Below are 20,873 nucleotides of genomic sequence, written 5' to 3' on the forward strand. Positions count from 1 at the left end.
CATTAACACTTAAAATGGGTAGTACTGTATACTCACTATTGAAGAATCCTATAGAAATGGCATACTTAAGATCTAATCATGCAATTAATGCATGAAAGTATGCTTTTTCACTTTGTTATTGATCACAGTGTTTCAACATTCACCATCTTTGCGGGGAAAATTGTGCAAACTTAAATTTTTACTTGGAAAATGAGATAATATTGACATTTTATATAGATATTAAGAAGGTCTGAACAAAGGCTGCATGCACTTAAGCAAATCCTTCCTTCACGTTATGTCATTGAGATTTTGGTGCTGTCTTGCTTGAACAGGCCATGCCACAACATTTCATTCAGCTAAAGGTCAGAACTTGACCATTGGGAAACACAGAATTTCTCTGGTTGTTCTCTGTTATTGATTTACCTGTGTGTTTAAGATCATTAGCATTGCAATGCACGACCTACACACTGCACTTCACCTCGAGGGCGGATATCCTGACATTCACTAGTATATTTTTCTGTAAAAGTCAAGTCAGGTTTAGTGCCATTCTTCTCATTATAGTCCATCTGTAAGGAAAAACTAAATGCAATTCCTCCACAACCTTACAGCGACAATGGAAATGATAGGAGGAAATGTCACATAATAATGGTAATAAATGTCAGCTAACGTAATTGACAGACAAATAATAATGCAAGCAAAGAGACTAAATGCAGTGCAGAATGAAATACAATGTCTAGTGAGATTGGATACAAAGCAGACAGAGAAATTCACAAACATTAGCCGGCGGTACTGCTGTGGAGATGAAGAGTACAATTAGGATTCATTATGCCCACAAAGACTGCAAGCTATCCAGTTCTTAGGCTGTAATTCATGACACTCCCACCACCATATGGCACGTCTGCTGTGAGGGTCTGATATCGGAATTCACCATTTTGCTGTGGACGAAAATAACTTTCCCATTTATGTTGTAAAGTTCAAATTTTATCTCTTCACCCTGGTAGACCATTCTGGTGGTCTTTAACAAAGATGAAACAGGCAGCACTGTTCTTTTGGCGAGCAGCGAATCCCTCCTTAATAACTTCCCACACGCACATCTCTGGCTCAGTGTTTTCCTTACAGTGGATTCATGAGCTATTGACGGCGTTCAGTGCTAGAGTTATTGCTAGCAAATTGATGGCTGTTTTCCTGGGATTTTATGATCAAGTGATGTTTATGAAATTTTAATTGAATTGGCCACACCCACAGGAAGTTGAATTGGAATTACAGGAATTGTAATTTACTGTATCACAATATGAGTTTAACAGTCAATATCCTGGAAATAAAAATCCCATTCTTTTCTCCTATGCGTAATTGATTTGAATTACTTATACATTTTTAAAAACAAACGTACTGTAAGATGAACATTTTAATTGATTTCACTTGTATTATTATTTTTTTTAATAATTGTGTTTAACAGCAGATTACAGTTTACCAGAAATCTCCACCAAATCAAAGTGGGAGAATTGCACTAAATGGACCTGTTTCACATTTCTGGGTTTGTTGTAGTTGGGTAAAATTATCTAGCAGTGAATGAAAGACTGTATCACACACACACACACACACACACACACACACACACACACACACATATATATATATATATATACACACAGGTGCTGGTCATATTAATTAGAATATCATCAAAAAGTTGATTTTTTTTACTAATTCCATTCAAAAAGTGAAACTTGTATATTATATTCATTCATTACACACAGACTGACATATTTCAAATGTTTATTTCTTTTAATTTTGATGACTATAACCTTTCACAAAGAGGTCAAGACACAAAAGGTCATTGCAAAAGAGGCTGGCTGTTCACAGATCTCTGTATCCAAGCACATTAATAGAGAGGTGAAGGGAAGGAAAAGTGATAGAAAAAATTGTACAAGCTATAAGGATAATTGCACCCTGGAAAAGATTGTGAAACAAAACCCATTCAAAAATGTGGGGGAGATTCAAAAAGAGTGGACTGCAGCTAGAGTCAGTACTTCATGAACCATTAGGCACAGACGTATGCAAGACACGGGTTTCAGCTGTCACATTCCTTGTGTCAAGCCACTCTTGAACAACAGACAGCGTCAGAAGCGTCTCGCTTCAAAAAGGACTGGTTTTTTGCTGCTGAGTGGTCCAAAGTTATGTTCTCTGATGAAAGTAAATTTAGCATTTCCTTTGGAAATCAGGGTCCCAGAGTCAGGAGGAAGAGATGAGAGGCAAACAATCCACATTGCTTGAGGCCCAGTGTAGAGTTTCCACAGTCAGTGATGGTTTGGGGTGCCATGTCATCTGCTGGTGTTGGTCCACTGTGTTTTCTGAGGTCCAAGGTCAACGCAGCCGTATACCAGGAAGTTTTAGAGCATTTCATGCTTCCTGCTGCTGACCAACTTTATGGAGAGGCAGATTTCATTTTCCAACAGGACTTGGCACCTGCACACAGTGCCAAAGCTACCAGTACCTGGTTTAAGGACCATGGTATGCCTGTTCTTAATTGACCAGCAAACTCGCCTGACCTTAACCCCATAAAAAAATCTATGGGGTATTGTGAAGAGGAAGATGCGATATGCCAGACCCAACAATACAGAAGAGCTGAAGGCCACTATCAGAGCAACCCGGGCTCTCATAACACCTGAGCAGTGCCACAGACTGATCCACTCCATGCCACGCCGCATTGCTGCAGTAATTCAGGCAAAAGGAGTCCCAACTAAGTGTTGAGTGCTGTACATGCTAATACTTTTAATGTTCATACTTTTCAGTTTGCCAAGATTTCTAAAAATCCTTTCTTTGTATTGGTCTTATATTCTAAGAATATAAGTAATATTCTAATTTTCTGAGATACTGAGATATTGAATTATCCGTATTTGTTGGTTATAATCATCAAAATGAAAAGAAATAAACATTTGAAATATATCAGTCCGTAAGTAATGAATGAATATATTATAAAAGTTTCACTTTTTGAATGGAATTAGTGAAATAAATCAACTTTTTGATGAAAAAACTTCCAGAAACAAGGCTGCTGAAAAAGTGGAAAATTTAACAGGCATGGCATTCTGGGAAATAAAGTGTTTTTCCACACTTGTCAATAAATGTGTTAAATATACACAAGTATATATAAATTAAGTACAACTATATTTACTGTAGGTGAAGGTAAATTTTAATTGCAATTCTGCATTCTTTGTGCTATTTCGATTCAAAATCAATATTTAATTCCAATGGAATTTTTTATTTTATTTTAAAATCTTGAATTAATTATGAATAGAACACAAACATAGCACAGTGAGGCTATTCATTAATAACAGTTTGATACCGATTGAGTGCTTTATTCATGGCCCATGGTATTTATGGTAACTATCACAAAGTGCTCTAAAGAATACAGTGGTACTACTATTAGTAATAATCCATGGTAGGAAAACCTCTGTGTCTGAGTTTTATTTTCTATTCTTTGTTTCAAATTCTCCCTGAAATAGCTGAGTGTGGAGACATTGATTAGAACATCTGAATCAAATCACTTCTCTCTGAGAACTGATTGCGTTGTAACTATAAAGTAAATGAAATTCATCGACAAAAGTGGGAGTTAATTGCTGTGCCATTGTCAAGATCCTCTTAAACTATTAGCCCAACTCAAATGAAAATAAGCTCATATTTTGGATCAAATTATCAGTTTCTTATAAAGGATCGTTCTGAGGGGCTCATAAACTCTGCTCTTGCCAGCTCATTGCTCTCAGCCAGTGAAGCCCTTGAGTCTACACAGTTAGAGAGATGCTTTGAGCTCTTTGTTAAACACAGTTAATGATCTCCCCACTCTTCATTGATCACCTCACCTGTCATCTTTGTTTCTATTGGTTCTCCATCCTCATGCATTTACAGGAGGAGAGCAGCTGTGCTCCTCCACCCCCGGAGTGCAAAGACCAGGCTTTTGTTCCTGAGAGATCCACCAGGGATGAGGTGAGTCTCCAGGTCATCCTTTCAAAAGCAGCAGTGATTCAGATAGCATGATTCCGTTTTGTGGTACATTGCAGTTTTTCTCCTAAGCTTTTCTCCTTACACGATTTTGAAATAAATCGTTCTGTTTTAGCTGGATTTGTTGTATGAGGAGGCAATCTACACCATGGTCAATCGCGTTGGGGTGCCGTCGCCAGAATATGTAACCAACGAAGGGGACATTTTCAATTACCTGCAGAAGGTGCAACTTTGTTGTTTTCTCAATAAATTGTATAGTACATGTTTCAAACACTCCCGCATCCCTCCATAACAACACAAATATCACAATGCATATTGTACCTCTGGCACTTCAAATCCACCAAGACCTAAATAAATATCATACTCTGATTGATTTCTAAATAAAAATGAAATATACAGAAATATATATCATAAATAAATATATATAGATATAGATATTTTGATCTTTTGAATTTAAAGATTGAATGCTTGCATTTTTGAAAAAAAAAAAAAAAGATAATCTTTGGAGGGATTGTGGGGGAATAGAGGGTTGTGCTTAGGTGCTGGTGGGGGTTTGTTTACACTGACTTAGACATGATTTAACATCAAAGCCCTTTCCCAATGGGGATTGATGTTTGGTGCTTATATCACACCCATGAAACCCATCACTCCAGAGGAATCTGATTCCATTCTGAGACCTCTAACACAGAGGTGCAGCAGGTCTTACGTTTGAAGTTTCTCATCTGTAATGTTTTTTCTTAAAAAAAAATGTTTCCCCTAACCACTGACATAACCATGATTCCTATCACTGCTTCAAAAGGCAAAGACCCTTTTCTCAATACTCAAGAATCATGTTTGTCAGCACTCATAACCTTTAAATTATTTCTTAAAGAGTTTAAAAGAGAACAAAGACATATATATGCAGTTAAATTGTTTTCTTTAGCAGTTTTTGAAAGTTGAGAAAGACACTAAGAACCAGAGCTTCTGAAACAAGTTGTGCTCATAAGTAATTATTTGATACTTCACTTGGACTCCAAATTAGGGACCCATGAACCACATAAGGGACTTTTGCTCCGAATGTTTTTATAATTCCTATAACTATTGGTGAAAGTACCTCCTTTCTGGCTTGTTCGCACCGCAATAACTGGGAACGAATTTAGTTATGGGAAAGCCTCTTGGGGGGAATACATTAGCTACTATTTCAGTGTAGGGTCTAACCCATTTACATTTGCATTAAATCATTTAGCAGACACTTTTATCCAAAGCAATTTAGAAATGACTGTAATAGATGCAAACAAAACAATATTTAAGTGGTGAGACAAGTCCTGGTTAGTCTAACGCAGTACACATGGCAAGTTTTATATATATATATATATATATATATATATATATATATATATATATATATATATATATATATATATATATAAAGAATAAAAAGAGTTAATGTTGTCATTATTTTTATAATTATTAAATTATTTTATATAATTAAAAAGAAAACAAGTAGAAAACAGTTTTAGCAATAATGATCAGGTAAATTTCACAGAGCACACTCACAACTCCAAGGTTCCTGGCTGTCCTTGATGGATTGAGAAATTGTGATGAAGTGTTGGGTTCGCTGAAACTAATAATAATAATAATTCCTTATATTTATATAGCGCTTTTCTAAGCAGTCAAAGCGCTTCACATCGTCAGGGGGTATCTTCACCACCACCAGTGTGCAGCATCCACCTGGATGATACGACAGGAGTCAAAACTAACCAAAACCACACATTAGCTTATTGGTGAAGAGGAGACCGAGTAATGAAGCCAATCAGTATGGAGATTGTTAGGAGGCCATGATGGTTAAAGGCCAATGGGTGAATTTGGCCAGAATGCCGAGGTCACACCTCTACACTTTTCGAAAAGCAGTTCTGTCTTGGCAAAGTTGATTTTAAGGTGATGGTTTTTCAACCAGAAAAAAAAATATATATGTTAGACTTGCTGAGATGCGAGCAGCTATCGTTGGATCATCAGGAAGGAATGAGAGGTAGAGTTGAGTGTCATCAGCCTAGCAGTGATATGAAAAGACATGTTTCTGAATGACATAACCTAGTGATGCCATGTAGATAGAGAAGAGAAGTGGTCCAAGAACTGAGCCCTGAGGCACCCCAGAAGCTAGATTTCGGCCGATCAAATGCGCATCTCGTCAGTAAAGCTGGTTCTCTAATCAGCGGTAAATCCCATCAGGTGCGTGATTTCACATAGAGCAGCTGTTACTACACAGATCCGTTATTAACTGACTAGCTGTGCAAGTCCACGTTCATTTTCAGTGTTTATTTGCGAAGTTAGTCAGTTAACAACGACTCTGTGTAGTAACAGCTGCTCTATGTGAAATCACGCACCTGATGGAATTTACTGCTGATTAGAGAACCGGCTATACTGACAAGATGCGCATTAATCATCTGCTGATCTTGATGATGATGATGTCTACAAGATGTGTTTGACAGTTAACCACCGTGTAATTATAAATTTATAAATTATAAATTATTGAGCTTCAAAGTATTTGCATTTCAAATATTTTATAGATAGAATATATTTGTTTTTAAAAAAAACATAACATAATGTAAATAAGTTGTCACAGAATAAGAATATGTGAATAACAAATATTTGTTTTGATAAAACAAATTAGAAACTATTGAAAAAGGCTAGGTTTAGCAGTGTCCTCTGATTTGATCCAGGTTTCAGTCAGGGTCATGAAGCTGAGCCTTGAATGACTAGTAATAGATGTAATGAAATCTACTTTTTTCTACTATCTATTTTATTTTTTTAACTACATGCTGGCAGTTCCAGAGACCAATAGGAAAAGAAAGTAGAATATTAGCGGACATAGGCAAAGTGAAGTGTTTCGTGCTTTGCATTTAACACATCCAAGTGCACACACACAGTAGTGGACATACACACAGAGCACTGGGCAGCCATATTTCTGCAGTGCCTGGGGAGCAGTTGGGGGTTCAGTGCCTTGCTCAAGGGTCTCACCTCAGTCGTGGTATTGAGTGGAAGAGAGCTCTGTACATTCACCCTCCCCCCCCCCTCCCCCCACCACTGACATTTCTATCATTACCTGCATAACCTGTACTGAGCAGGTTGTCAGGATTGCATTGCCTACACAGTGTGTGACATGTTGTTTGCAAATGTTAATAATAGTAGGTATTTGAAAGTATATAGTAAAGAATGGTCATATAAACTGAAATAGGTGTGAAACAAGTTGTACGAAAGAGGATGAATAAGAAGCAATACTTCAGTCCATTGGCTTTGTTCTTGCTCAGTGAAGTCACATAGGTAGGGTTGCTGGTCTTTACATTGTTTTCACACATGGAGAGCTTCACTCAAGGGCTGCCGCGGTATACTAACCTTTTTATAAGAATAAGAATGCATACAAAACTGACAAGGCACGTGATACAGTGCGATACCAAACACCACTTCAGCTTGTCTCAACACAGTAAACAAAACAAGCGTTTTCTAGCAATGACAACTGAACAAAAACTGATGATGAGACAAGAAATAAATACAAAATGCAAATTTTCTATAAATCTTTTATTTGATCACTCTCGCTCAGGTCTTTGATATGGGTCAAGAGGAGCATGACATCATCCTCCAGCGAGTCAGAGAATCAAAGGTGAGGGACACACATAGAGTTTGTGAACTTTTGTCTGATACTACAAACATGTCTCTCTTCTTCTCAATGTTTTGTTCTGACAATCACAGCAATAGTGGTATCTGCCGCCAGCTTCATACCAAGAGCCAACTTATTTCTTTATAGACAGATTTCAAGGTAAAGGTAAAATAATTCTTTAACAAGTGGAAAATACTGATATCTAGTAGAAAGCCTCTCTGAACAATTTAAAGCAGTTTTATTTTTGCAAGACAATGAAAGAAGCCCTGGTTACCTCTTGTAACCTCTTAAAAGTCTTTGAAGAGAACAGAAAAATGTTATGTTATCTGAATGTGCACCACAATGATCCGAACCTTCATTGGAACAGCTGTCTCCCACTGCCTGTCATACATAATATACTCACCTCTAACATCTGAAAACCTCTATTGATTTCTTTCCTCTCGACAGGCCTTGGCACTACAGCATGTCATGCTTGCATTTATTTTACTGTGCACTCACTCGAGGTGCTGCCACCATGTCAAACAGCCAATGAAACATGCTCAGTTTTTATTACCGGCGTGATGCGTTCTAATCCATGTCTGAAACATTCCTTTGTAGAAAGCCAGCTTTTCTCTCAGGGTCTCTGTGATGAAAGGCAAGAATCTCATGGCAAAAGATGCCAATGGTAAGATGTTTTGCGAATTATTTCTGTGTTTCGCTTCTAGTATCATGACTTTTTGATTTTATCAGTGGCATTGACTTTCGTTGTGGAGAAAAGAACAAAAAGGCAAAACATTCACATCTAGACATAATACCCTTTGAAAATCTTCAAAAATCTTTATATATTAAAGAATCATAGAAATGTATTAGTTTTAGACTTTAAACTTTTTGCAAAGTTTTTTCGCCTTTTTTGTTGAGCCAAAATTCACATCACACACTCAGGAAGAAAAAAAAGGTACAAAACTTTAACTCGGTACCCTAAGGTACAAAATCTAAAAGGTACATTTTTGTACCTTATTTACCTACTAAAGTGACAGTTTTGTAATTTTCTTTCTGCGAGTGCATAAATGATCAAACAATAAGACAACACAAAAACCAACAACCTTCCAGTGAAACAGACCATTTGTTTATCTGCTTTGAAACTATTCATACTGACCTTTATTGAATTAATTTGTGTATTTGTTTTTTATTGGTGCTGTATAGGCTACAGTGACCCCTACTGCATGTTGGGAATCCTCTTGGGACAGTCGCCCAAAGACACTGAGGAGAAGAAAGAGAGGAAGTTCAGTTTTCGCAAGAGACGCGAAAAGTTAGAGAAGCGCTCCAGTGTTAAGGAAGTGCTGGCAGGTAGAGATATCCAGGTGACCGAAGTCAAACCGGAGACTCTTAACCCCGTGTGGAATGAACACTTTGTTTTGTGAGTATCCTACTGTTAGAAATGAATAGATAATATTAGATTATCTGTGCTTTTTAAAATGTGTTTTGTTTTCCACAGTGACATTGATGATGTTCACAATGACCTACTCCATCTGGACATATGGTAAAATTAATCAACATATGTCCCTCAGAACGAGAACAGTCATCTCTGCTTTTCTCACTGAAAAATTGTTTGTTATTTTCCACCCTAGGGATCATGATGACGATGTTTCTGTTGCGGAAGCCTGTAAGAAGCTGAATGAAATCAGTGGATTCAGAGGAATGGGCAGGTAGATCACACACTGGCCATCTGTTATCTAAGCTAAAGCAAATGAGCCTGTGATACAGGACATCTGACATATTCTCTGCAAATACTGGCTCAAATGCATGCTGAATGTGTGACTCAAACTGTTGCATCATATTATTAGATATTTCAAGCAAATTGCCAAATCGGTGAGGGCTAACGGGGCCGCTGCATCAGGAAGTGAGGAGAATGCTGATGACTTCCTGGGTTGTATCAACATTCCGCTGAATGTGAGTTCTAATTCCGCACACTAAGTTTCTGTAACAGTGAGGCAACTCATTGTGCTTGTCATTGAATCTACTTTTGGATCACTTTCTGTCTCTCACTAGGAGATCCCGGTCGTTGGTTATGATAAATGGTTTAAGCTAGAGCCCAGATCCAGTGCCTCTAAAGTTCAAGGAGAATGTCACCTGATTCTTCGCCTCTTCACCACTCAGGTACTGCTGCTCACCTGTAACCCCCCAAAATAAAATTCTATTATCATTTTTTTTAATTCACCCCCATATGATACATGACCTGCATTCTACTATTAGAACACAAAAGTACAATGTTGAAGAATATGTTGGCTTCACTCTTCCATCTACTTATTCAATGGGGGATGCATGCTGTTCAATAATTTTGAAACTCGAAAACACAGATCCATATTTGCATGCGTTAAATGGAAAAAGAGCAGCTAGTACTCTACTGTTCAAATGTTTGGGATCAGTAAATTAGGACTTGATTTCCAGCAAAGATGCATTAAATAGTTCAAAGGTGACTGTAAAGACATTTATAACGCTACATAAAAATCTTCATAGTATTTATTAATCACTCCTCCTTCTGCTCAACAGAGAGACACAGCACTGAGTAAAATGGCCTCCAATGTATCCATTCACAAGAAGATGTTAAGTCAGATTCTGGACTATGAGCATAATCAAATTCAGGTTGTGCTTTTTTTATCTGCCTTGCATGCATCTGCATTAAGCTTAGAGCTTTTCATAAATAATTATCGTTGCATTTTAATTTCAGAAAGAGCCTTATAACTGGAATGGACAAGTGTGTGCGGCTGCATGGACTGTGCTGTCCCATCATGCAGTGCAGGCCGACCTCTCCCCTCTGCAGCAGGCCATCATGTGCGTATTAAACATCAAACCTGTAGTGAGATCATGTCTCAAATGCGAAGCGACCACGCAGTCGGTGTGTTTATTGACAGGATGAGCACAACAGCATGAATACAGCAAATGCTTATAACACCAAGACCCATCCTGATAATCGCTGCATGCTTCAGCTCCACACGCCTGCCAACAGTGAGACTGACACTAGTGTGTAAAACGGATGTTTTTGCATGTGTTTGCAGCCGTTGGCAGTGTTACAGCAGCCATCACCGCTCTCAGAGGATGAGCTACGCTCTGCTCCTCAGGCTGCTGAAAACTGTGGAGGCAGAGTGGGAGGATACCGCTGTTCACGGGGAGCTGGTGAGTTTTTACAACAGCTCGCTGACCCTGAATATCTGGGCACATAGCACAGAGACCAGAATTCGGTCTGGGGTTCAGCGCTTTTTGGAGTTTTACTCATTTTTTTTTCAGTAAAATGTATGAATATCCTTTAAAATGTTTGCTTAAAGGTAAAGTAAGTGCTACTGCTGTCATATTTTCAAACAACGTTTTCCAACAGTTATTCTTATCCCTAAAATATTTTGCTGTTTGATCTGGGTTTGACAATAAAGAATTTGAATTAAACTTGAGTTTAGCTTACCTGTCAAGAAGAAGCTCCACAAGTTTGGTGTCCCGACTGAAACCCAAGCAATCCATCAAATTCAATTCATCTTGTAAAAGCACTGGCACAATTCACCCATTTTGTTACCCATTGTCTGTCAGTAGCCTTGCCCTAAACTCTCGCTATTGGTTGAAGTGAAAAGAAAATCTGAGTTGGCCGGTGTTTACAATTTTGGGGAGATAAAATCATATGTAGGCATACTTAGTGACCAAAAAAGTACACTCTTAAGTAAAATGTTTCTAAACAGAACTAAATTGGGATTCTTCATTTGTAACAATAACCGAACCATATAATGCCAAATAGAATCCTTTTTATAAGGTTCCAAAAGTTAACATGATTTGAAAGTTCTATATAAGACCTATGCAAAAACCCAAGTAATAAAAAAATCTAACAATGGATCATAAATTCAATATCTCTGTCGTTTATTTAACTCAACAGAGCTGGTCACATTTACATGTTCTGTTAAACTACAGAGAGAAAAATACATGATTGGTAGGCATATTGCATATTCTAATTTGTGCTAATTTACTGCATAATTCTTTTAGCGAATCGGGTGCTAAAACAACGCAGTTAGCGTGTGCAAATAAACGGCGCTATCAGCGGATGTAATTAATTCTCTGTGAATTCCCCACTAAGGCTCTAGTTTGGAACTAATTCTTTTCATCTGGGTCCAGTCTGTAATTATGTGTTTCTGAGTGCAGGAGTGTCTCTTGGCAGAGAGCTTCAGACTTTACTGTGATTACTGCCTGTCTCAAATCAAGAGTATGCGTCAAGTATTCCCCTGCAACAATTCTGCTGCCATCATACGCTGCGAGCTTATGCTGAGGTGAATTCATACACACACACACACAGGTTCACTCATAAACTCACACATATGTCCACAGAAACCCACATTCATGAGTTCGATTCCCTGGCCAAAGGACCAAAATAAAACCATTGCGATTCAGATATTTCTGCAATCAACTGCAGCAGCTGTGTCTGGGAACTCATGGTGATCTGCCCTTTCAAACTTCTATGGGTAGATCTGTTATGGGGAGCGCAGCACTCAAAAATTGACATCTTGTGGGCATTTCTAGTGTTGCTACTACAATGTAGTACTGTATACTGAGCTCAGATACACACAAACAGTTCATGCAGTTTCCACATGGTGTTGTTGAAACCGTTCTTTGGATATTGATCTTCTGTGTATGTGTGCTTTAGGAGCATTGGTCACATGCAGGCAATGGCAGCCTTTAGAGCAGTGTGCTCAAACCGCAGTGAACTGCACTTGGAAATAGCAACAGTTATAAAGGTAATAAAGTGATAAAGACATACAACAGTGAGACATATATTGGTCCCAAAAGGTATTTGGACACTGAAGCCAGACTTGTCAAAAATATTCACATACAACTGTTCAAAAGTTTGGGGTAACTAAGAATTTTATCTAGTAAGGAAACATTAAATTGACCAAATTTGTCAGAAATGTGTTGTAATATCATATATGGCTTTACAATTTCAAAGAAATGCTGTTATTTTTCACATTTTTAGTTTCATCAGAAAATCCTGGGGGGTGGGGTTGGATGGTGGTTGATCACAGTTTTCTCAAAAGTATTTAGGAGCACGGCTGTTTTCAACAGAATATAGTTCCTGTGATGGATCATTTTTATTACATTAATTGTATGACTTCATACATGCACGTTTCATCTTGAGAGCCCAGATGGTTAAATGTAAGTCACAGCTCACAAAAACCTAAGTTAGTTCTGAGAAATGCTATAGCAGATGCTACTTGATGTTATATTTTGTATTGAATGTGACATTCAGAAAATTCTGTTGGGTTTTTGTGTGCAAAATTGTCCAAATATTTTTTGGTCCACTCTACACAGTGATTTCAAATAGTTAATATTCTATTTCATTATGGATGCATTTGTATATTATTACCGTCTGTAATTGTGGGTTTCTTTGTTTATTCCTGACTTTAGAAAGGCACAGTTGAGTGGTATGAAGGAATAATATCAAACATTAAACCAGATGAAGGCGTAAGTATTGATGTTTTCAAATGTAGCTCCAACCATTTAGCTACAGCACAAAGACAGCTCGGAAACTAAAATAAATACCTAGTTTCAGTGGCCCTTTATATTATGATTTATATTAGCATATACTGTAGTATAAAACAGGAACAAACAGAGCATGTTGTACTGTCCAAAGCATCTGTAGATTTTCTGTTGCTCATAACTGAACAGGAAAGCACTGGTCAAGCATTACTGAAGCCGATGTATCTGTTGTCTGCACATCTCTACAGACTCTAGAGGAGCAGCTGAGGCGTTTGGTTATGGTGGTGGATGCGGTATGTGTTGATGTGCAGAAAGGACAAAATGTCTACAACACACTTTATTACAGGTAACTTCTGACATGTAATTTCAGAATTGCAAAAATAATGACTATTTTCAAACAGGTTTTCAAAGCATGCTCCCTGCCTACCATTAGTCAGTCAGTCCCAATACAAACTCACGGCAAGTCAGACAACAAACAGAACAATGGTTTGATTCATTGCCTCGCAGAGATACAGCATTTACACATTTTGGGAAAACCGACCAATGAATAGTTTATTTAAAACACACTTCATTTTTAATGTGATGGATTGGGGCACAACAACAATTAAACAAGCTTAAAACAAAACATAGAAAAAAACTTGTTTTTGTGTCTTGTCTTTTAGCTCTGTGAAGGTTGACTTCTTCAGCATCTCCTACCGGCAGTTAGAGAAGCTTGTAAGTTTGAGCACCCCTGGCAATGCTTACAGATCTCTAAAAATAAGGTTTGCCTCGATAAACAAGAGTCAGGCAATCGCGAGGGAGCTTTAATGTTTTGCTGTGTCTCTAGGTGGCAGATGACGTGAATGTAGCAATGGAGAGAGTGTGTGGGAACCTGGAACAGGAGAGTTCACGGCTTACCCAAACCATGGGAGAGACCCTTTTTGAGCTCTTCATGTCTCTTAAGTCCCTCAAGCGCTTCAGGGAGTTTCTGCCTCTCAAGTTAGTAATTGGGTTCCTATTCTGCAAGAGAGCTAATTCATTGGCTAGGCTAATTATATAAAGAGGGATTTTACATGAGGGTTGATAGATAAATGATTTTACCAATAAGTGAAAAGGTTAATCTACTCTTGAGTGATCCTGAATATGACTTTGTGATTCACATGTGGTCGTTTCTTTTCAGAGACACTAAGATGTTGGCTCTAACTGGATTTCATAACTGGTTCAAGACTTCTATTCATAAATGGCTGGAGATTGTACATGAAAAGTCCACTGAAAGGATCCGCAAAGCTGTGGAAATGGATCAGGTGAGCATTATAGCATATATTATAGCTACCAATACAATACGTGCCCAGTCAATCAGAGTTCTTCAATAGTGATGTAGTGAAGAATAGCATGAAATGCAACAGATTATTGGCCTGGGCCAGTTACCCCAAATAGAGCTCCTGAACATTGACTTGACATGAACATACAAGCTCTTCTTATCAATATCTGCATTGTAACCTAACTGAATAACATTGAGGCTGTGTCATCACGACCCTGGTCCACTTCTTTTTCTAGGTGTGGGGCGAACAATAAGGTGGAAGCTGTGTTTTAGGCAGAATCATTTTAAAAACGTATTTAAAGTGTTGTACATCAATATAGCAATGCCGCAGATGAGTAGACAGAAAGAAATAGCTTATGGAAAGTGAGGAAGATGGTGTGGGGCGACATGATGACAAGTCAAGACATGTGTAATGGTTTACATGCCTGCCAGTGAGTTATTGACTGAACCGTTTCTACTCTAAAGACAGCATGTCCACTCCCGCTAAATATTATTCATATAGTTGTCTGCAATAGTCACGCCATTATTTTTACCAACATTGGTTGACCACACCAATTTTTTTATTTTATTTTATTTTATTATTTCACTTTAATTATAGATTAGTTTTTATTTTTCGAATTTAAATATTAATGTTTTTGTTTAAATGGAAAAAAGAAACATATATAACAATAGTAGCATCAACTGTATTAAGTTTAGAGATATTTTTAGAGATTTCCTGCACAACTTTTCCAGTTTCCAGACTTTCTAGTACTTGTTACAATGCTTTTGGGATCAACTTCAGCCTATAATTTAAAGAATTTGTTAATAATTTCTATAATCTACTCACAGTTCTTTTTTATTGCAGATAATTCTCTTTATGTTAAGAAAGAAATAATTATTTTAAGATCTGTTCACAGAAAGGTTCTTTGTGGAACACCAAATTGTTCTTCTATGGCATCGCTACAAAACCCCCCTTTATTTTTAAGTGTTTATTGAGAAGACCTACAAAAATCTAGTTACTGTATTGAGTATTGAGAGTGTGTTAGTCGGTGTGTGTTGGCTGCATAGTGTAACGTGTCTGTTTTAATTACACAGCTGGAGCCGATCCAGAGACAGACCAAACACAGCTCCTCGGCGGTGGACGTTACTACATGCTTTAGCCAGGTGCAGGAGTTCTGGGCCCAGCTGGCATGGCCTGATTCAGCAGGAGCCTTCATTTTCATCACACGCCTGACGGATGTGAGCGCCTCTTAGCTCTAAGCTCCACTTTAAAAGCATACAGTTTAAGCTTGCACTGCTGGGGACCGGCGGTCAAAAACACTGAAAATAAAAAGCATTCTCGTAATGGAAAGGAGAATTTATGTGAATTGATTTTTTCTTGATGTGTGGCAGAATTTCTGCAGTGAGGCGGTGTGTTACGCTGAGTTGATCAAGCGCAAGATTGAGAGGGACCAGCTGGGACGAGACCACAAGAGTTTCATCATGCAGGTACTGCTTTTGGTCAAGGGAGGGTTGGCTTTCTTTACAAGCGAAGTAAATGTCAGCGTTGAGTGTTTCTCCCTGACAACACTGACGTCTCAGCGGTGCATCTGTGTCACGGTGTGTCTGACCTCGTTAGCGCCCCCCTTTTCATTTTGCACTATATGCTTTCTCTCTCTCCCTCCACCCCATTTAGACCTCCTTATTTTCTACCGTTTTGTTCTTTCCACTCTTTACCTATCCTTGCTTCATTTCCGATCTCCCTTCCTCTTCTTCCTGGCTGCTGCTTTGGCGCAGGTTTGTGTCGCTCTGAACAGCTCGGAGCATGTGCGTGTTTACCTGGGAGGTCTACCGCGGGAGCTGGACTGGCGGGGGGTCGAACAGGCCATGGAGGAGTCTTGCGGATTGGAAGGGAAGGACCAGGTCAACAAGTCCCTCAATGGGCAGCTCTACAATGCTGATATCGACCTGCAAAGGGAGGCCAAACGTATAATTGCACACCTTACTGATAGGGTAATGGCATGCATCCAAAAGCACAGTTCAACTGCTAATAGACCTTATGTCAGATTAAAAAGAAATAAATTAATGGCAGATTATTTCTGTAAAAGCTAGTCATGTCTGTTTCACGGAAATATATTAACTTTGTCACTCATCCGTTGTTTGAACCGCATTGGTTTAACAGTAATAGACTGTCATTAATGACGTCACAAAAGTATTGGAGCAATAACACCCCTGATTGGTTAGCTTTCCACAGTTTCTGGAGTAATAAGTCAATCACATGAAAATCTGTCCTACTCAGATGCTTCCTGAACTCAGAAGATGCATTCAACACATCAGCCTATCCCCAGACTCCATTAACAACGATGAGGCAAGTATGAATAAAATAAGTATAAATAAAGTATGGCCTAATGTGTTTTTCAACTTATGTCTTCTTCGATGAACGGCTCCAGGCTGTGGCTCCCCTGATGAAGTACCTAGATGACACTGTAGTCATCCTCAATGAGTCACTGGTTAAAGAGAATCTAACAAGGTAATTACTTGCTTCATTTAGTGATAAGAGGGACATACTGTAGCGATAACAGTAATGACACAGATTTATCCTTTGAAGCATGTTTTCCAAGTAGACTGGGCTCTGTAAAGTGGTAATCGACTGACTGTGTGTGGAGGAAGTCGCTGTGTCTGTGAGCGTGATCTTTCTGGTTGTTGTGCACCCCAGGGTTCTGCAGAGTCTGTGGGAGCTGCTCCTGCAGATGATCATGGACACTGTGGCGGAAAACAGGGGCGTCCAGGTGGAATTCTACACAAGGTTCCAGTACACCGTAGAGGTCAGTACGGATGAGTCACAACTGCTGCTTTTCCACAGTTGGGCAAAAACATTCTCGTTCCATTCCGTGCCAATTCCAGCTCAGCCAGTACAGATATGGTTTCATTTTCCACTGTGGGGCTGTTAACAGAGCTCGTAATACAATGCATCAGTCACTGCCTTGGTAATGCAAGTTTTTACAAACAGTTTGAGATGTAAATAGTGACTGCGATATGGAGGATGATCAGATAATTCTGTTTACAATGCTCAAATAACATCTGGCCAGCTAGAGAGAGAAACTGGTAGCCAGACAACAGACCAGTGACCAATCCTGAGTATCGATATCATTACACATAGTCAACCAGCATGGTTACAGGCTGAGTAGCGTGCCGTCCAGAACCAAGCTCAAGTGGAAATATAACTGTAACTGTTCCTTATCATTCTTAGAACTGTTCGGGCCGACAGTTTAAAAGTGGCAAATGAACATCACAAATTCCCTTTCAAATAAAATCAATTCACTCTATGACCCTATTTGCAACACCTCCTGGCAGCCATTCCACTCATGCAAACCACTCATAGATCAAAAATATTTAATATCCTATGACTGGATGGAATCATAATCTAAAGATAAAAAAATCAGAGTCTGTTTTGAGAGAGGTTGGCAGGTGTCTTGCCTGAGCTCCAGCTCCAGCATTTTGAGGGAAAATGAGTACTAGATTAGTTAGAAATGCTCCTGAAAGCCAACGATGAGTTTTGCTAGCTGGTGGTTTATTAGAAGAACTCTGTGACTGCAGAGGGCAGCGATCCTCATGTCCGGTATCGCTCAGCCTGTATTCACAGTCACGGTTTTACATCATGCCTGAAACCGTCAGAAGCACATCAGATATTCGCCAGTGCTCAGTAGCATATCAATATGTAAGATCCAGTATTTCAACGGAGAGGAACTAGCAGGAACTCACTACAGATTTACATGAAATCTCATGAAGTGCTGAGCGAAGCGTGTGAGCTGAACATGTCCTTCACCATATAGTTGATCTGTTAGCATAACAAGTCACAAGAGTGTGTTACGAGACTCTCTGCATGTCTGCTGGAGTCCATACAGTCAAAGAAAGAGCACAAGGCATGAAGTACAGTGACTTGTATTGACTGTCAGTTGGGAAGTGATCAGACACCTTAATAACCAGCTCTTTTTGTGCAGACACTGGTGCGGTTCTTCCATGCTGATGGAGAAGGGCTGCTTTTGGAAGATCTTAAAAGTGGAGATTATAAGGTATTCTCACCTTTAATCAATATGGCTGACGAAATGAATAAGCATGGCTTCATCCACCTTCCCTCTTCCTTCACATCAGGCCCTGGACGAGGAGCTGCGTCTGAACAAATGCTCCTCCTTTGAGCTGATCGAACAGTATTTCCTGGAGAAAATCTCCCAGCAGGTGGGTAGGAGTCCCGCGGGGCCTCCACAACTTTTAGCTCCAGCCCTGCAGAGAGAGGAGGTGTTGATTAGGAGCTAAGACATCACAAATACCATTCCCTCCTCTGATGATTAAAAGTTTACATCAGTCATTTCCTCTTTGACTAAGCTTTCTTTGCACTGAGTAAGATTTCGCAGTCTCTGACTGTGTCTCAAATCCTGCTAAGCTGACTTGATGTCTGCTGCCTATGGGGGCAGATGTCTGCATAACCAGCATGCTACAAAACCAAACCCAACTTTAATGTCTGATCTGAACTGCTTTTCACAGGCAGCAACTTTACTTTAGTGTTTAATAACGTATAATTGTGCCTTCAGATCTTCTTATGTTCTTATGAATTTAAAAATTTCTTGATTTGTGCATTCAGGTGTTTTTGCTTAGAATATGAAAACGTTGTGTCTGAAAAACTCCTTTTTCATGTGTAGCCTCATAATTTAGTTAGATGAGTGGTGTTTCTGTTTAGCTTTACTTCACGAATAGCACAGCAAATGCACACAAAATAAATAATGTTCCAAACATTTTCACTAAAAGCAATTGTAGGGTCTCTGCACTCCCTAATGTGTTATTAGTTCTTAACTAGAAGCAAATGTATAAGCTTGAGATAGTAATCTTTAACAGATGCACATTTGCTTTACAGAGAATCTTAAAGCACAGTCGTTTTGGTCGCGTCAGTGTGAAGTGTTACTATGATGCCCCTGAGCAAAGACTCACTGTGGAGATACTGCATGCAGCTGACCTCATTGCCCTGGATGCTAACGGTAAATATATATCTACTAATATATATATATATATATATATATATATATATATATATATATATATATATATATATATATATATATATATATATATATATATATATATATATATATAATAGTAATGTAAAAACACTATCAAATGTAATATTTAGCATATCTTAAAATGATGCATTATAATGTTGAGATGCCTAAATTTTTAATAGCATTCAGAACTAATTTTTTTTTCTTTGGAATTTCATTTATTCAGACAGAATGGTATGAATTTTAATATCTGACAGATTTCAAATTGGTGCATCCATATTCTACAAATATCTCTACTGTGAACCCTTAGGCCTACTAATTTAAATACATTGCATGTAAAACACAATTTATTTAAACTTACAGACTCCATGTATTTACATATTTGTAGAGAGAGAGAGAGAATTTTAAGATTACATTTTTTTATAAATTAAAATATCCTGTTGACTAACATTGACATTGTTCAGCATCAAGAGAGATGATTTCATAACATTTGCGTCCTGAATTTTTATTGGTGTTCCTTACATCTGGGCTTTCCTGCATATTTCAACCATTCATAGCCAATTTCACACTGCAAATACAGTATTTCATTGTGTGTTGATTCTGACGGGAAAGTTTACCTAAAACTTTGGCACTATTTCTTTGCTGCTGGCCAAGCACTGGTATTTCTTCCCAAACTAACTACTTACTGATATTTTCTGTTGTTATCTGTTACTGGATTTGTCTCCAAACTCGTTCTTTCCTAGGCCTCAGCGACCCGTTTGTCATCGTGGAACTGTGTCCTCACCATCTGTTCCCCACGGCTCGGAGTCAGCGCACCCAAGTGAAGCTCAAAACCCTGCATCCTGTTTTTGATGAGCTTTTTTACTTGTGAGTACCACACCAACTGCTTGGGTCGCAGCACCCGAAACAGCTCTTTGATCCCATTTGCTTCTTCACAGCCATGTCAGCCCTGAGCAGTACAGGCACAGGTGTGCCTGTCTGACCTTCACTGTGATGGACTATGATTGGTTGTCCACTAATGATTTCGCTGGCGAGGCTGTTGCCCCACTGAGTGACTTCTGCTGGCCGGGCAGGCCGAGTGCCACACCTGCTGGAAAGACCCTTCAACCCATTATCCTGCACTTGTCCCGCCAAAAACCAAGCGGTATGCTAATCTATCCATTTTATCCACTGACCCGTAACATTTCTCCATAAGAGTAACCATACAAATCTTAAATCAGGGGTACTCCACTCTACTTTGGAAGAACTACTGAACCTTCCTGTAGAGTTTAGATCTAGTTTAGATCTTAAAAACATGCCGGTAATTGTCTAGTAATGCTGAAGAGCTTTATTTTGACTTGATTTAAGCTAGCACATACAAAATCAACTCTTTTATAGAAACAGGGTTGAGTCCAGTGGAATAATGTGTAATTATTTTCAGCAAATATGACATATTATTTCAAGACTGCTGATTATTTCTAGATTCAGAGAGAAA

At 38.6% G+C, this 20,873-nt stretch overlaps 1 protein-coding gene across 2 annotated transcripts in view; it reads left to right on the forward strand.

The window, feature by feature from the left end:
• The window catches only part of LOC127952418 (BAI1-associated protein 3-like), a 50,126-nt gene that overhangs the window by 27,162 nt on the left and 2,091 nt on the right, over positions 1-20,873 (forward strand). For both annotated transcript variants that reach the window (XM_052550850.1, XM_052550842.1), the window contains exons 4-33: positions 3,880-3,957; positions 4,088-4,195; positions 7,550-7,609; positions 8,204-8,270; positions 8,789-9,002; positions 9,081-9,125; positions 9,214-9,291; positions 9,430-9,535; positions 9,635-9,742; positions 10,136-10,228; positions 10,314-10,417; positions 10,642-10,759; positions 11,762-11,886; positions 12,261-12,351; positions 13,019-13,075; positions 13,339-13,436; positions 13,753-13,804; positions 13,917-14,068; positions 14,250-14,373; positions 15,465-15,608; positions 15,762-15,857; positions 16,146-16,361; positions 16,648-16,716; positions 16,799-16,878; positions 17,065-17,173; positions 18,350-18,421; positions 18,501-18,584; positions 19,258-19,378; positions 20,143-20,266; positions 20,338-20,543. In XM_052550850.1, the coding sequence (XP_052406810.1) occupies positions 3,880-3,957; positions 4,088-4,195; positions 7,550-7,609; positions 8,204-8,270; positions 8,789-9,002; positions 9,081-9,125; positions 9,214-9,291; positions 9,430-9,535; positions 9,635-9,742; positions 10,136-10,228; positions 10,314-10,417; positions 10,642-10,759; positions 11,762-11,886; positions 12,261-12,351; positions 13,019-13,075; positions 13,339-13,436; positions 13,753-13,804; positions 13,917-14,068; positions 14,250-14,373; positions 15,465-15,608; positions 15,762-15,857; positions 16,146-16,361; positions 16,648-16,716; positions 16,799-16,878; positions 17,065-17,173; positions 18,350-18,421; positions 18,501-18,584; positions 19,258-19,378; positions 20,143-20,266; positions 20,338-20,543 (3,199 nt within the window). The remainder of the gene's footprint in view (positions 1-3,879; positions 3,958-4,087; positions 4,196-7,549; positions 7,610-8,203; positions 8,271-8,788; positions 9,003-9,080; positions 9,126-9,213; positions 9,292-9,429; positions 9,536-9,634; positions 9,743-10,135; positions 10,229-10,313; positions 10,418-10,641; positions 10,760-11,761; positions 11,887-12,260; positions 12,352-13,018; positions 13,076-13,338; positions 13,437-13,752; positions 13,805-13,916; positions 14,069-14,249; positions 14,374-15,464; positions 15,609-15,761; positions 15,858-16,145; positions 16,362-16,647; positions 16,717-16,798; positions 16,879-17,064; positions 17,174-18,349; positions 18,422-18,500; positions 18,585-19,257; positions 19,379-20,142; positions 20,267-20,337; positions 20,544-20,873) is intronic.

Source organism: Carassius gibelio, chromosome A3 (assembly GCF_023724105.1).
Source record: "Carassius gibelio isolate Cgi1373 ecotype wild population from Czech Republic chromosome A3, carGib1.2-hapl.c, whole genome shotgun sequence".
In the NCBI taxonomy this organism is placed as follows: domain Eukaryota; kingdom Metazoa; phylum Chordata; class Actinopteri; order Cypriniformes; family Cyprinidae; genus Carassius; species Carassius gibelio.